Source organism: Podarcis pityusensis, assembly GCF_964106645.2.
Source record: "Podarcis pityusensis genome assembly, chromosome: 1".
Classification (NCBI taxonomy): Eukaryota; Metazoa; Chordata; class Lepidosauria; order Squamata; family Lacertidae; genus Podarcis; species Podarcis pityusensis.
In genome coordinates, this window is record NC_138028.1 from 22,988,897 (window position 1) to 23,003,090 (window position 14,194).

Consider the following 14,194-nt stretch of genomic DNA (forward strand, 5'->3'; position numbering starts at 1 on the left):
AAGAACACGATGAGGCATTAAGTAAAGCAAAGAAGAGGTGGAGTCTGAGGTGACAGGAACTGAGTTCTTTCCCACCCCTTAGGAGTGGGGGGAGAAGGGAAGGACAGTTGGAGGGGAGATGAGGGGAGGACCGTGGAAAATCGACAGGACTCCCGCATGAGGACCAGCAAGAGGGGCGGCAAACTCAGTGACCGTGCCGGGCAGCAAAAACCTCATCTACACCACTGATGTAAGTATCTAATTTTCCTTCTTTTAATAATTTCAAGGGGGGGGGGTTGACAATAAATTTTCCGCACTGGTGAATTCACCTGACCTTCCTATGCCACTGGCTACTGGCAGGCCGAGGTTTGGGTGCCTGTAGCAGGTCACCATTGCATTGCAACCATCGTGTCCTAGCTGAAAGGAGCCCTAGGGAACTACATTTCCCAGGCTCCCTGCTACTGCAGATGTTGCTGTTCATGGGCAGTAGGTAGAGGCTCGAGAGAGAGCCGAAGTAAGACAAAGTCAGACATTGTTGCTGTTGCTGCATGCTGCTCCTGTCCCACCCGAAAAAAATGACGTAGAAGTGCCTCCTCCTGCTGCCTTTTCTCACTGGAAGACACCTCTGTTGTCATAGTTAATGCAGAATCATGTCTGGTGAACCTGCTTTATACTACTGTTATGTTGTTGTTTGCAAACTGAAACGCCCACTAAACAGATTAAAGTATTTTAATTTTTTTAAAGAGAATTGCTAATGGAAGTGATTCATTTTTATGACTAAGAAGATGTTCAGCTAAGACAAGTTATTCAGAGACCTGAGTTTTTTCTTCCATTTGCTTCCATCTTTTATCAGCTTCCCTTCTGCCCTAGATGGAGCTCTAACTGGGTGGTTGAAGATATCCTTGTGGCATTCACTTTAGTCTCGCAACTGTGGGTTTTTTTATTTTTAATTTGAAAGACTCCCACTTCATATAGCTGCATCCTATGTGGTTCTAGCAACAGATGAACTGAGGAAATTAACATGGAGGACAGGTCTCCTGTGTAGTTTTTGTATCGGAGCCACTGACCCTCATTTTTATGTGAGGACTACGGGAAGATTTCCACATAGCCTGTTCCTGCCACATAATTTTAAATTCTGAAAATCTATCCCCACAAGCATTTCTGAAGCTGGATCAGTTTATGAGTCCTGTTGCTATTAGGAGTCACTGGGACGGAACTTGAACTCTTCCAACTGTCAGCCTGTGGAACCCAAGATAAAAGCAAACAGTTGGCTGGCTCTCTTGGAAGTGGCAAAGATGGCTCAACAAAACTGAAACAGCCTCGGCAAAGAAGGCATGTGAGAACCTTCCCTGAAGCAAGGACAGTTGAAATTATTTCCCTTTTAGAGTTAGAGCAGCCATTATTTAAACAAGGGTGGGGGGTGGAATAGCAGGGATTGTAAAGCCCCATATTTTTTGTTCTGTTTGCATGGAGAGCTTTCTGTGGATTTTTTTGAGAAAAACAGAGGGATTGGGCATCTTTAAATTTGTCATTTACTGGCCTTGTAATCAAATCATATAAAATTGGAAATGGGTGACCTCTCCAAAGTTTGTGCTGGTGATATGAACCCTACCATAAGCTTTGGGTCATCCTAAATCATACATTATCATCTTCAGGAGACTGCCTTCTACAAGACAGCATGCAGTTACAATTGGCCCAATGATTTTGTTTTGCTGGATTTTTCTTTTGCTACATTCCATTGGGGAGTATTACTGTATTTGCATGTATCTGACTCTCATTTGTAATGTTTTACCTGGATTTTTAGTAATGCTCTATTTAAGACAGAAAAACTACTTAGAGATTACTTTTAAAATGTGAAGTGGTATAGAAATGGTTTAAAGAAAGAAAGACATGTTTAATTTGGGCACAAGATAATGCCAAGTATGGCACCCCCATGCCAATAATAGGCAATGTAGCAATTCATTAATCTGCTGAAGAAAGTATTACACTTTCTGTTTAATAATAATAGATATAATTATTTACATTAATTATATTCTATTATAATAATGATATAATTACAAGTTGCCAATATGGTGTAGTGTTTAGAATGCTTTATAATATTATTAACATTGTAGGAAGGACAAAGAGACTCTTTTGCATATATTGGGAGTATTAAACAGATCTTTGGTATTACTTTGGTTTTATCATTATGCTTGAGGCTTTCAAATGAGTTTTTTTCTTAATGTGAATACCCACATTTAGCTTTCTGTTGTTCTACCATATATCTCTGTTGAAAAAACAGGAGTAATGGGGGTATCTATGATTGAGTATTATTGTTTCCTGCTCATAAGAAATAATTTGATCCTGCACCTACCAGTTGCTTATAGTCTGCATCTGGGGTGGGAACTAAATCTTCTTTCTGCCATACGTGAACCCAGTGTTTGGAACAGGAAGCAGGTTTCAGCTTGCAGTTTCCATAGCACCTAAGGGGACTCTTTGAAGACCAAGCATGTTGCTCTTATCTGCCTCCTTGTTGTCTTCCTTGGTCACTGTGCATATCATGTGACTACTGGCGGACCAGCTTTATATATAGCTTTGAATTAAATGCACATTTATATTACTTTTACAATCACAGATGGCGCTGTTGCAGCTTTATCTTGTGCTTACAGCTGTTCTACAACTTTCATCAGGACTTAGCTACAATGTAAATGGTAAGTTGTGTTTTAATTTATTTCACCTTCCTATTCTTGCATATGGGTTAGTTACTAGTGCACTGAATCTCGCAGCAATGCATTTGCATGTGCTGTGATTTGCAAAGGACTCCATAAAGATCAGAACTTTATTTTGTCCGAGTGATGTATCACTATAGGGCCCACCAAAGGGAAATGTGTGCACACAGTTTGGGGAACTGAATCCAATATATATATATATATATATATATATATATATATATATTACTGCAGCAGATTCAAGAAGCTTCTTTAAAAAAAACCCGCCATATTAAAGAGCAAGAGATATTTGCTAATGATGTTAAATGTGTGTTGTCTAGGAGTCAAATGAGCCACAGTGAGAGCTTGGAAAGATACTGACTGAAGCACAAAGGTTAATTTGGTTGTCCAAACCCATGCGGTCTTGCCTTGGTTTAAAGATTGCCATAAATATATTATTTATTTTCTTATTGCCCACCGTAAACCCCATGTCTCCCAGTAAAACTTCCTTCCTGAGACTGCTAATAATATCAAATGTTGTTGATGTGATTATTACTACTGTATTTTTTATTTATAACTCACAAAAGCCAATGCAATCTATTTCAGTCCCCAATTTCATTTTTGATTTGAGTTTCAGTATATTCTAGTTCTGTAATATCATCTTTGAATACATTAGTGTTCAATATATTTTTTTTCCTCACTCAGTGGTGGCCAATTCGAGTTTTTCTTGCTACACAGGAGATGAGCGGAATATGTCATCTAAGGCAATTAAACTGTTTCTTTCAGATAAAAGTTTGGTAAGTTTCCAGCAATGTATTTCCAGTTGCAACTGAATGGGGAGTAGCTCAGCAAATAATGCATTTGTATTATGGCAGTGGGGAATAACCTGCCGATACACCATTCTTTGGTTCAGCAGAATTAGCTAATCAATTCTTTTAGCTATTTCCCTCCCCCCCACTCCAAATTTAGGGAAAGGGAAGGGAAGGAGAAAGTAATTAAAATAAGGGCATGGTACTATTTTATAAATAAATACCAACAACAGTAAGAAAGAACTCATCATCAGTTCATATTATGGATACCGATAACCATTGGTGCATAAATCATAGAAGTTCATTTAAGTTCTCCAAATGTCCAGATAGATATCCACACAAAGTTGATATCTAGATGACATACCATATTTTTTCGTCTATAAGACGCCCCTGTCTATTTTGGGGGCCTCAAAATTTAGAAGATAGGCGGGATTGAGCTTTTGGGGAGGATTATTTGGGGGGAATGCCAAAAATTGCTCACCTGCCAAAACGCAGCACACAACCGAGTGACGCAAACGGAAACCACCTATCAGCTCCCCGATTTCCACCAGCGGCCACCAATCATGCTCCCGCTTGCTGCGACAAAAGCAGCTGTCTATTAGCTGCCGCAGCGGCAATCAGGAGGGCTAACGGTGGTGATCAGGCAGCTGTGATGCAAGCGGTTGTGTGCTGTGTTCCGGCGGGTGAGCGATTTTTGGGGACCCCCCCCCCCCCCACAATCAAGCAGCCAATGCCGAAAATTGCTCAGCTGCCACAATAAAGCGCAAGCCCGAGTTTTTAAGTGGCGATTGGCCGATTGGGGGGAGGAGATGCCAAAAATGGCTCACCTGTCGGAACGAAGTGTGAGCCTGAGATTGTAAGTAGCAATTGTAAGTGACACGAGCAGTTGTGTGCTGCATTCAGGCAGGTGAGCGATTTCCGGCATCCCGCCCCCCAACAATCAAGCGGCCAATCGCCGCTTACAATCTTGGGCTTGCGCCAAAAAACCTTTCGCCCGTCTCTTCTCAGCACTACCTGTGTATAAGACAAGCCTAAATTTTGAACCTCATTTTTTGGTCAGAAAAGCTCGTCTTGTACACAGAAAAATGTGGTTTGTTTAAATGGATTGTTAGCTCTCATCACTAACTTAATCGGAAGCGGTTAGACTCAGAAGCTTAGCTAAATGGAGTGAAATATTATTGGTTATTCAGTCTCCCCTTGGATTTAACAACACCATATGTGATTTAAAGAACTTTTATTTATTTATTGGCATCAAAACAAAACATGGCATTGCAGTTTGTTTAAATAAACAATAAAAGGGTGTTCTAGCTTCTGCACTTGCTGCAGCTATGAATATAGCCAGGTAATTTCTTTTTTTTTTTTTAATGATATTTATTAAAGTTTCAAAAAATACATGAAAATACAGAATAAAGAAAAAAAGTATAAAGTTTTTAAGATATAACAAAAAAGTAAAAAATAAAGAAAAACGTACAAAATAAAACAGTTAAAAACACATTAATTTTCCATAGCCTATCTTCCTTACACTTATTTCCCCGAACCTCCTCATACCTCCCTTCTTTGTATTCCAGTTCAGTTTGTTAGTTCAGCAAATCCTTACCATTAAACTTTTACCCAATTGTTAACCTTTTTTTTTTCATATCTCTTAAAGCATTGCAGCTAAAAACCTCTTAGTTTCTATCCGACATCCTTCTAAAATTCCTTAATTTTGCAATATTTCTGTAAATAGTCTTTAAATTTCTTCCAGTCTTCTTTCACCGACTCTTCTCCCTGGTCTCGGATTCTGCCAGTCATTTCCGCCAATTCCATGTAGTCAATCACCTTCATCTGCCATTCTTCCAAAGTGGGTAGATCTTGTGTCTTCCAATACTTTGCAGTGAGTATTCTTGCTGCTGTTGTAGCATACATAAAAAAGGTTCTGTCCTTCTTTGGCACCAGTTGGCCGACAATGCCCAAAAGAAAGGCCTCTGGTTTCTTCAGAAAGGTATATTTAAATACCTTTTTCAGTTCATTATATATCATTTCCCAGAAAGCCTTAATCTTTGGGCACGTCCACCAGAGGTGAAAGAATGTACCTTCAGTTTCTTTACATTTCCAACATTTATTATCGGGCAAATGATAAATTTTTGCAAGCTTGACTGGGGTCATGTACCACCTGTATATCATTTTCATAATATTCTCTCTTAAGGCATTACATGCCGTAAACTTCATACCTGTGGTCCATAACTGTTCCCAGTCAGCAAACATAATATTATGTCCAACATCTTGTGCCCATTTAATCATAGCAGATTTCACCGTTTCATCCTGAGTATTCCATTTCAACAGCAAGTTATACATTCTTGACAAATTTTTAGTTTTGGGTTCTAACAATTCTGTTTCTAATTTTGACTTTTCCACCTGGAAGCCTATTTTCTTATCCAAATTATATGCCTCCATTATCTGATAGTAATGAAGCCAATCTCTCACTTTATTTTTTAATTTTTCAAAACTCTGCAATCTCAATTTATCTCCTTCTTGCTCCAAAATTTCCCAATATGTCGGCCATTTGGCCTCCATATTGAGCCTTTTCAGAGCTTTTGCTTCCATTGGTGACAGCCACCTTGGGGTTTTATTTTCCAAGAAATCTTTATATCTTATCCAAACATTAAACAATGCTTTCCTAACAATATGGTTTTTGAATGCTTTGTGTGCTTTGACCTTATCATACCATAAGTATGCATGCCATCCAAATACATTGTTAAAACCTTCTAGATCCAAAATGTCTGTGTTTTCAAGAAGTAGCCATTCTTTCAGCCAGCAAAAGGCTGCTGATTCATAATAAAGTTTAAGGTCTGGCAGGGCAAATCCACCTCTTTCCTTGGCATCAGTTAATATCTTAAATTTTATTCTGGGCTTCTTGCCCTGCCAGACAAATCTAGAAATATCTCTCTGCCACTTCTTGAAACAATCCATCTTATCTACAATTTGTAATGTCTGAAACAAAAACAACATTCTAGGCATCTTTATCACAGCAATACGGCCCAGCAGCGAGAGTTTCAAATTTGACCAAATTTCTAAATCTTTTTTCACTTCCGTCCAACATTTTTCGTAATTATCTTTAAATAAGTTCCCATTTTTGGCTGTCATATTAATCCCCAAGTATTTCACTTTCTTTACCACATTCAATCCTGTCTCATTCTGAAACCTCTCTCTTTCAATCGGTGTTAAGTTTTTCTCTAAAACCTTAGTTTTTAACTTGTTCAATTTAAAACCTGCCATCTGACCAAATTCCTGAATTAATTCTAAAACTCTTTTAGTGCTAGATTCTGGCTCCTGTAGCGTCAATACTAGGTCATCTGCAAATGCTCTCAGTTTATACTGTTTAGCTCCGACCTGTATGCCCTTAACCAACCGGTCCTTTCTAATCATATTTAACAGAACCTCCAGGACCGATATAAAAAGCAGTGGGGAAATTGGGCACCCCTGTCGTGTCCCTTTTTCTATCTTAAATTCTTCCGTAACCACATTATAGCCAGGTAATTTCTTTTACGTGCTGCAAGGCTAATGAGTCTGGAATCAGGATTCTCCCTTTCTTCCCTCCTGTCCTATGGACAGCATGAACTTCATGGAGCTACATCAGGGGTTGCCAACCTTTGGGGGGGGGGGCAGTGGACACATTTTGAATTTGAAGGAAGTTCTGTGAGTACCAGTCACAAGATGGCTGCCATGGGGAGTGTGGCATAACACATCTTGGCTGCTGTGCGGGGCATGGAAAAACACATAATTAGTCACAGTACAGCCATTGCTGCTGCTCCCACCCACTTCCTGAACAGCCTCCCCGTGGTTGGCAAGCAAATAGGATGGAGCAACAGGCAAGAAGGGAAACCATCCCTGCCAGTTTTTGCCCTGTGCAAATCCTTCAAAACCAACCAGATTCTGAGGGGGCATTTTTTCTCTTTTGAGATAAAACTTAAAATAAAAAGCCAGGGACCACCAAGCTGGTGCCTGTAGGCACCATGGTGCTCAGACCCTTGAAGAAAGACCCTTGTAGATGCTGGGTTAGCAGTTCCTGAGGTAACTGCAAAGAAAGACCTCAGGATATTGTAATTTTCGCAGGAAGGGGCCTTGGGGTGCAACAGAAGATAAACTTAAACATTTTAGGCCTTGCCTGAAGTAGTCTCTCCCCTCACAGTTCTTCCTCCAGGCACAGCTCCCTTATGAGGAGTCCCAGGGCTGGAGGGTAGGGCAGGGCAGGGCAGGTAGAAGAAGGCCTGGCCTGGTGAAGTCTCTCCCGTCACAGGTCTTCCTTCAGGCATTGCTCCCTTATGAGGACCCCCAGGGCAGGAGGGTGGGGCAAGGCAGGTGGAAGGAGGCCTGGCCTGATGAAGAAAGCCTTGCCAACACTGCCTCAGGATATTGTCAGAGAAAGGAAGAGGAAGGATGGCAGGAAGGGGCCTTGGGGTGCAACAGAAGGTCAAACTTAAACATTTTAGGCGTTTTGGCTCATTAAACCATCTATGGCCTTTTAAATGTGTCTTGGGGGGGGTCTATTGTGAGATTTTTTGCTATTATATTACGGTACATATTTTGTGCTTTTATATTGTAAACTGCCCTGTGATATTCAGGTATATTAATTTGTTAGATAATGATCATTTTCTCTACTTTAACCCTAAATTGCCTAATTCTCTGTGGCACTTGCCCATGCCAGCCAAAAGCAGGCAAAATCACCTGAGAGAGGGGGAGGGCAAGTTGTCCCTCCACAAAATGAGGATTTCTACCTTCCTTTCCTTTCTGGCTCCTTAAAGCCTTCTTTATTGCAGCTTCCGCTTTTGAAATCAACAGTCCAGTTTGTTAGGTTGCCATTTAAAGTTTTAATAATTCCAGATGTTGTGGATATGTGCTTCGTATGTTAATCCTGGGTTTTTTCCCCCTTGTTAAAGATTGTCCGCTGTCATTTGTATAATATCAATAAGCCCGACACCTTGGAGAACAGACGGAAGAATCTAGTTCTTTTTACTTCAGCTGGTCTTGCGCCCAGCATCCAGATCTTCAACAGTACCTACTCCAAAGTCTTCTACTTCAAAATGACTCTGGTAAAGCATTGCGGAAGGGCTCATAGCACATAATTTACATGCAGAAGGTCCCAGGTTCACTCCCTGGCTATTTCCGGTTAAAAGGGATCAGGTAGCAGGTGGTCACCTCTGCCTGAACTCAGGACAGCCACTGTCACCGGATACTTATTAAACAATGCCATAACATTTGGCTGGAAACTTACAGTGGTCCAATGTGTAGCCCAAGGACCACATGCAGTCCTCAAGACCTTTTTTGGTGGCCCTCAGCAACATTTGACACCCCCTCAGCCCTTGCATTGCCTTCCCAAAGCCAGCTAAGTGAGGTGCTGGGTTTGGGAAAGGAGGCGCGAAGGCTCTGGCAAGGTCCTAGAACCCTATTACCTCCTTCCTGAAGCTGGGAAAGCGCTAACTGCATCAAGGCAGTGTGTGGCCCACAGATTACATGGTCAGAGTACTCTTGCGGCCCACTTGGTATAAAAGTTGGGCCGGCCTGAGCTAGATGGACAAGCAATCTGACTTGGTTTAAGGCAGGTTCCTGGGATGGATCTACACTCATGGTTTTAAATGTTATTTCTAAGGTTTTAAACGTTATTTGTAAGGGCTACCTGCAAAATTTCATGTTTGGATCTCAATGTTTTGTATAGACATGTCTGCCATATTGGATTTTATTTAGGATAAATGGGTCTTTTGGGAGCAAAATATAACGGAAACAAACAAGACTTCAAACTATAATATCAGTTAGTCCAAGCATTTCTTTAGAACATGGGTAGGCAAACTAAGGCCAGGGGCCAGATCTGGCCCAATTACGTTCTAAATCCGGCCCGCAGACGGTCGAGGAATCTGCATCTTTTTACATGAGTAGAATGTGCCCTTTTATTTAAAATGCATCTCTGGGTGATTTGTGGGGCCTGCCTGGTGTTTTTACATGAGTAGAATGTGTGCTTTTATTTAAAATGCATCTCTGAGTTGTTTGTGGGGCATAGGAATTTGTTCATTTTTTCTCTTCAAAACATACAGTGTATTCTCGAATATAAGCCAACTTTTTCAGCACATTTTTATGCTGAAAAAGCCTCCCTCGGCTTATACTCAAGTGAGGCGGGCGGTGGCAGAGAGATGAGCCCTTTTTCGCCGCTCGTCCCTCTGCCACCGCCCGTAAGCTATGAGACTATCAGCTACAAAAATTCATAATTGGAAAATCAGTCTGCACAGCAGTTTACCTAAATGTATGTGACTCTTCAAGTATTTAAGACTAAAAATCTTGGGTTACCATCCTTTCTTTAAACAAAAGGGAGAAGGTGTGGATTCGTGGAGTATTAAAATCAACCGAGAAGAGTTAACATATAATACAGGTGAGAGATTTATAATTTCCACTTATTTATCCTCACTGGCTATTGATGCTTCCTTGTGTTGTTGCTGCTGTTTTTGTACTCATGTAAGGTGGTGAGTACATCTCATTTCAAAAGAAAAAATTTGCACAAAATCCTGCTAGCAGGGGAGAAATTTGACAACTTGGTAGTGAGCATTTGGCACAATCTCAAATGGTGCATAAGTAGTATACCAACTTCAGTGGAGAGAAAGCCAGTTTCGGGATAATGTATACTGCACTTATTTTTGTAACTCACTCTATTTGGTGAAGGGTGTGTTATAAGTCTGAATAGAAAAAAAGAGAAAAATAAATTGGCCAGAAAAAATATGCAGGAATGTTCATTACTAAGAATTCAGTTGAAGAGCAGTGCACCATCGTAGGCAACATTTGAGAAGAGCATGTAGGCATCATCAACTTTGGCGATCGCTCGTAGCCAAGTAATATTGACGTAAGCATACAGCAATATCCACTTGTGTCTATCTGCAAGTGGAATGGGTTTCCACTTGTGCAACAAGGCTTTGCCCCCTGTGGACCCCTGACATTTGCTCCAGAGGGTTTGGTCGTGGGGATTGCAAGAGGGAGGAGAAAAGGAAACCATGTTGTGTGAGCAAAGGCCTGTTTGCTTGACGTTGGATATCACCCATAATACTTGTGTACTTATATGACTAATCTGTCTCTGTCTTTCTTGTACATGCCGCTGAAACAGATGTTAATCCAATTGAGGAATGGTTAGTAAAATTTAATATGCATCATGGTTTAAATATGTTCACTACTACGGGAACCTTGTTGGATATCGTACGAGGTACGTCATAGCTCATAGGGAGTGTTTGCGGTTTTGTAAGTAATTCTGGTCTATTGGAAATTAGCACGAACACTAAGTATAAAGTTTTCTGAATTTATTCATATGATATGGAAAGTTATATTTCTATTCCGCTTTTTTGGCCCAAAGTCTCCAAAGCAGTAAACAACATTGATACATATGAATAGAAAAGAAATTAATGATAAAACTGCAATACATCATCATCACAATAATAATAATTTATTATTTATACCCCACCCATCTGTCTGGATTTCCCCAGCCACTCTGGGTGGCTCCCAACAGAATATTAAAAATACAATAAAACATAATGTGTCACACCTTAAAAACTTCCCTGAACAGGGCTGCCTTCAGATGTTTTCTAAATGTCAGGTAGTTGTTTATCTCTTTGACATCTGATGGGAGGGCGTTCCACAGGGCGGGCGCCACTACCGAGAAGGCCCTCTGCCTGGTTCCATGTAACTTTGCTTCTCGCAGTGAGGGAAGCACCAGAAGGCCCTCAGAGCTGGACCTCAGTGTCCGGGCTGAATGATGGGGGTGGAGACACTCCTTCAGGTGTACTGGGCCGAGGCCGTTTAGGGCTTTAAAGGTCAGCACCAACACTTTGAATTGTGCTTGGAAACATACTGGGAGCCAATGTAGGTCTTTCAGGACCGGCGTTATATGGTCTCAGCGGCCACTCCTAGTTGCCAGTCTAGCTGCAACATTATGGATTAGTTGTAGTTTCTGGGTCACCTTCAAAGGTAGCTCCATGTAGAGCGCATTGCAGTAGTCCAAGCGGGAGATAACCAGAGCATGCATCACTCTGGCAAATGAGTCCATGGGCAAATAGGGTCTCAGCCTAGGTACCAGATGGAGCTGGTAGAAAGCTGCCCTGGACACAGAATTAACCTGCACCTCCATGGGCATCTGTGAGTCCAAAATGACTCCCAGGCTGTGCCCCTGGTCCTTCAAGGGCACAGTTACCCCATTCAAGACCAGGGAGCCCTCCACACCTGCCCGTCCCCCCAAAACAGTAATTTTGTCTTGTCAGTTGAAACAAAATATCATACTGGCAGGATTTCCAATGGCCACCATCATGAAAAAAGAGAGTATCGTGTGTGTGTGTGTGTGTGTGTGTGTGTGTGTGTATGTGTATTTTACTAAGAACAGGTCTAAGGAAGGTATTCGTTATTTGAAGTGGTCTCCTAGTACTCTTCAATTTCCAGCAGACTTAGACAACCTCGTCTCTTCTGTATGCCTTCACCCACTTCTGTATTTCCCCCTACCTTCCTCCACAGTGATGGCAGTCCCATTCCCATCCCCCACCCCAACCCTGGACCAGACTGATAACGTCCTTTACTCACCTCCAAGGGTGTTCCCACAAATTTCAGAGATAGTCACATATTTCCTTCACTCAACTGTATTTTCTTTTTAAGTAAAAAGCAGAAATTTTTTTTGCTTTCTTAAACATTAGTGCTCTTTTGCAGATCCTCTTCTTCAGTGGTTTTGGACCCTTGGTGAAAACGTGGAAGTTAATGATACATTGTCTAAAGTAGCCAATATCAAAATAGCAAAAACTCCTTGTGCAAGTGATGTAGCAATAATTGGTCTGATTTATACAACAAGAAAAATAGGTAAGTGTCTTGCATTTTTACATAATTAGCTGATCCACCAGCTTCGTTTTCCAACTGGGTACAGTGGGATGTAAAAGTTTAAATAAAATAAGTGTACTTGTTTACTCAGAAGTAAGTCCCACTGTGTTGGCTAGGGCTTAATCCTATACTTGCTTGGGAGTAAGTCTCATCAAATGCAGTTGGTTTTGCTTGTGAATGCATTTGTTACACTTCTACTACACATGAGTGTTCTGCAACTAGCTGTTAACCTGTGAAATGCTGGCTCCGTGTGCATATGTGTCCCCTTGGGGAAGATTGTGTGCAAATCTAGGTCTATTATTTCAGGTCAGTAGGGGTGATGGTGGAAACCCTGCTTCTAAAGAGGACTTGCCTGATTCCATCTGAATAGATCACCACCTGGATCAAATCATGAGTCCACTTGAGAATTCACATTCCAGCAAATTCCTTTATGAGATAGTCTGAGGGTTCAGCACTGCCTCTGTTCCTATTTACTTTTTTCCCCTTCTAAAATGTTCCACTCTCTAGTAGGGTTGCCATATGTCCGTAATTTAACTGGTGAAAATAGTGTCCGGGGGGGGATTTCGGAAAATTGGCTAAATGTCCGGAATTTTGAGCTCAACAACTTTGAGTTTCATTATTTTCTAAAATAATGTCTGCTCAGTAGCTTTGAGTTTTCCAAAAAAAGCTCAGCAACTTTTACTTCTAGAAATATGGCAACCCTAGGCAGCAGGGAAAGGCCTTGTTGCTGCCATGTGCTTTGAAAAGAGTAGAGGAGCAAGTTCCCCTTGGAGCAACAGGACTGAGGATATTCTGTTGTTCTCAGAGGGCCTGGTGCAGCTTTCATGGACAATTCCCTCTCACAGCAATGGAAAAGACTTTGTTGTTGTTGTTTAAAAAAAGATCATTTGCAGTTTTGCAAACCTTGTGCATCGCTGGCACTATTTTAGCTCGGCAAGCAATGACACTTGCATACTGAGCATTCAAAATAGATGGAATAAATGGTAGGTATGCATTTTTTGAAATGGTATCCCCTCCCCCAAGAAAGAAACAATTAATTTGAATTATTTGCTCACTGGTTTGTTTGTTTTTAGTCAAATATGTGTGTGATGGTGAAAAGCATGACTGCTAGAGCATTTTGCTGAGAATCTCAGGTGGGAAGGAGAGGACAGGACACAACCACTACACTGTAGCGTATTCTACAATAGCCATAGGAATACACCAGGGATATGTTTGCAACTGTCCCCCACCCCATACTGAACCACCTGCTTGTGCTTATTAACTTAGATATGTGGTACTAGTAAAGTAGGCAGACATGCTTTCTTTCAGTGTGTGCAAGTAGGTTTGAGCTGAGTATTTAAGGTCTGTAACTACATCTATGGATACAGGGGCACTTATTTCCTGATTTTGCTGCTGTTGGGGTGATAAGTTGTGCTTCTACCTAGACTCAACATATATTTGTAAATAAACTCAAATATCACAGAGAAACCTCCAGTCATCTCTTCATCAAAAGCAAACCAAACCAACTACACTGCTGAAATTTCTGGGAAATATGAAGCTTTATAACAGTGTCATAAATACTGGTAGCCTTGTTTTATACTGTGATTCACTTTTCATGTAATGCATTGTTTTCTTTCGTATTTGTAGGACTAATTGTAGGAGTGACCGACAGTGGATTTATGGATGGGGATACGGTATGGTTTAACTTGTCTGCTACCATTTGTGCCATCTTGGAAAATGGTAATTCTTATTTTCAGTTGTTTAATTGACCCATATGCATTTCCATTTTATTTGTAGCCTGTCTTACCCCAAGGCCTTAGAACACGTTGCACTTTCATAGAATGTACAGGGTTGGTCCGAATATAGACTACACCC

The 14,194-nt window shown here is 41.0% G+C and overlaps 1 protein-coding gene across 9 annotated transcripts in view; it reads left to right on the forward strand.

Annotated features, from left to right (window-relative positions):
- Positions 1–207: 207 nt before the first annotated feature.
- LOC308481226 (cation channel sperm-associated auxiliary subunit beta-like) overlaps positions 208–14,194 on the forward strand; it is a 48,651-nt gene continuing 34,664 nt past the window's right edge. Inside the window, exons 1-8 of one of the 9 annotated variants that reach the window (XM_081013319.1) lie at positions 208–229; positions 2,594–2,669; positions 3,372–3,463; positions 8,392–8,544; positions 9,812–9,872; positions 10,596–10,691; positions 12,176–12,322; positions 13,967–14,059. In XM_081013319.1, the coding sequence (XP_080869445.1) occupies positions 2,594–2,669; positions 3,372–3,463; positions 8,392–8,544; positions 9,812–9,872; positions 10,596–10,691; positions 12,176–12,322; positions 13,967–14,059 (718 nt within the window). In that variant the 5' untranslated portion in view covers positions 208–229. The other 8 variants (XM_081013318.1, XM_081013321.1, XM_081013324.1 and 5 more) reach the window with 8 other exon arrangements.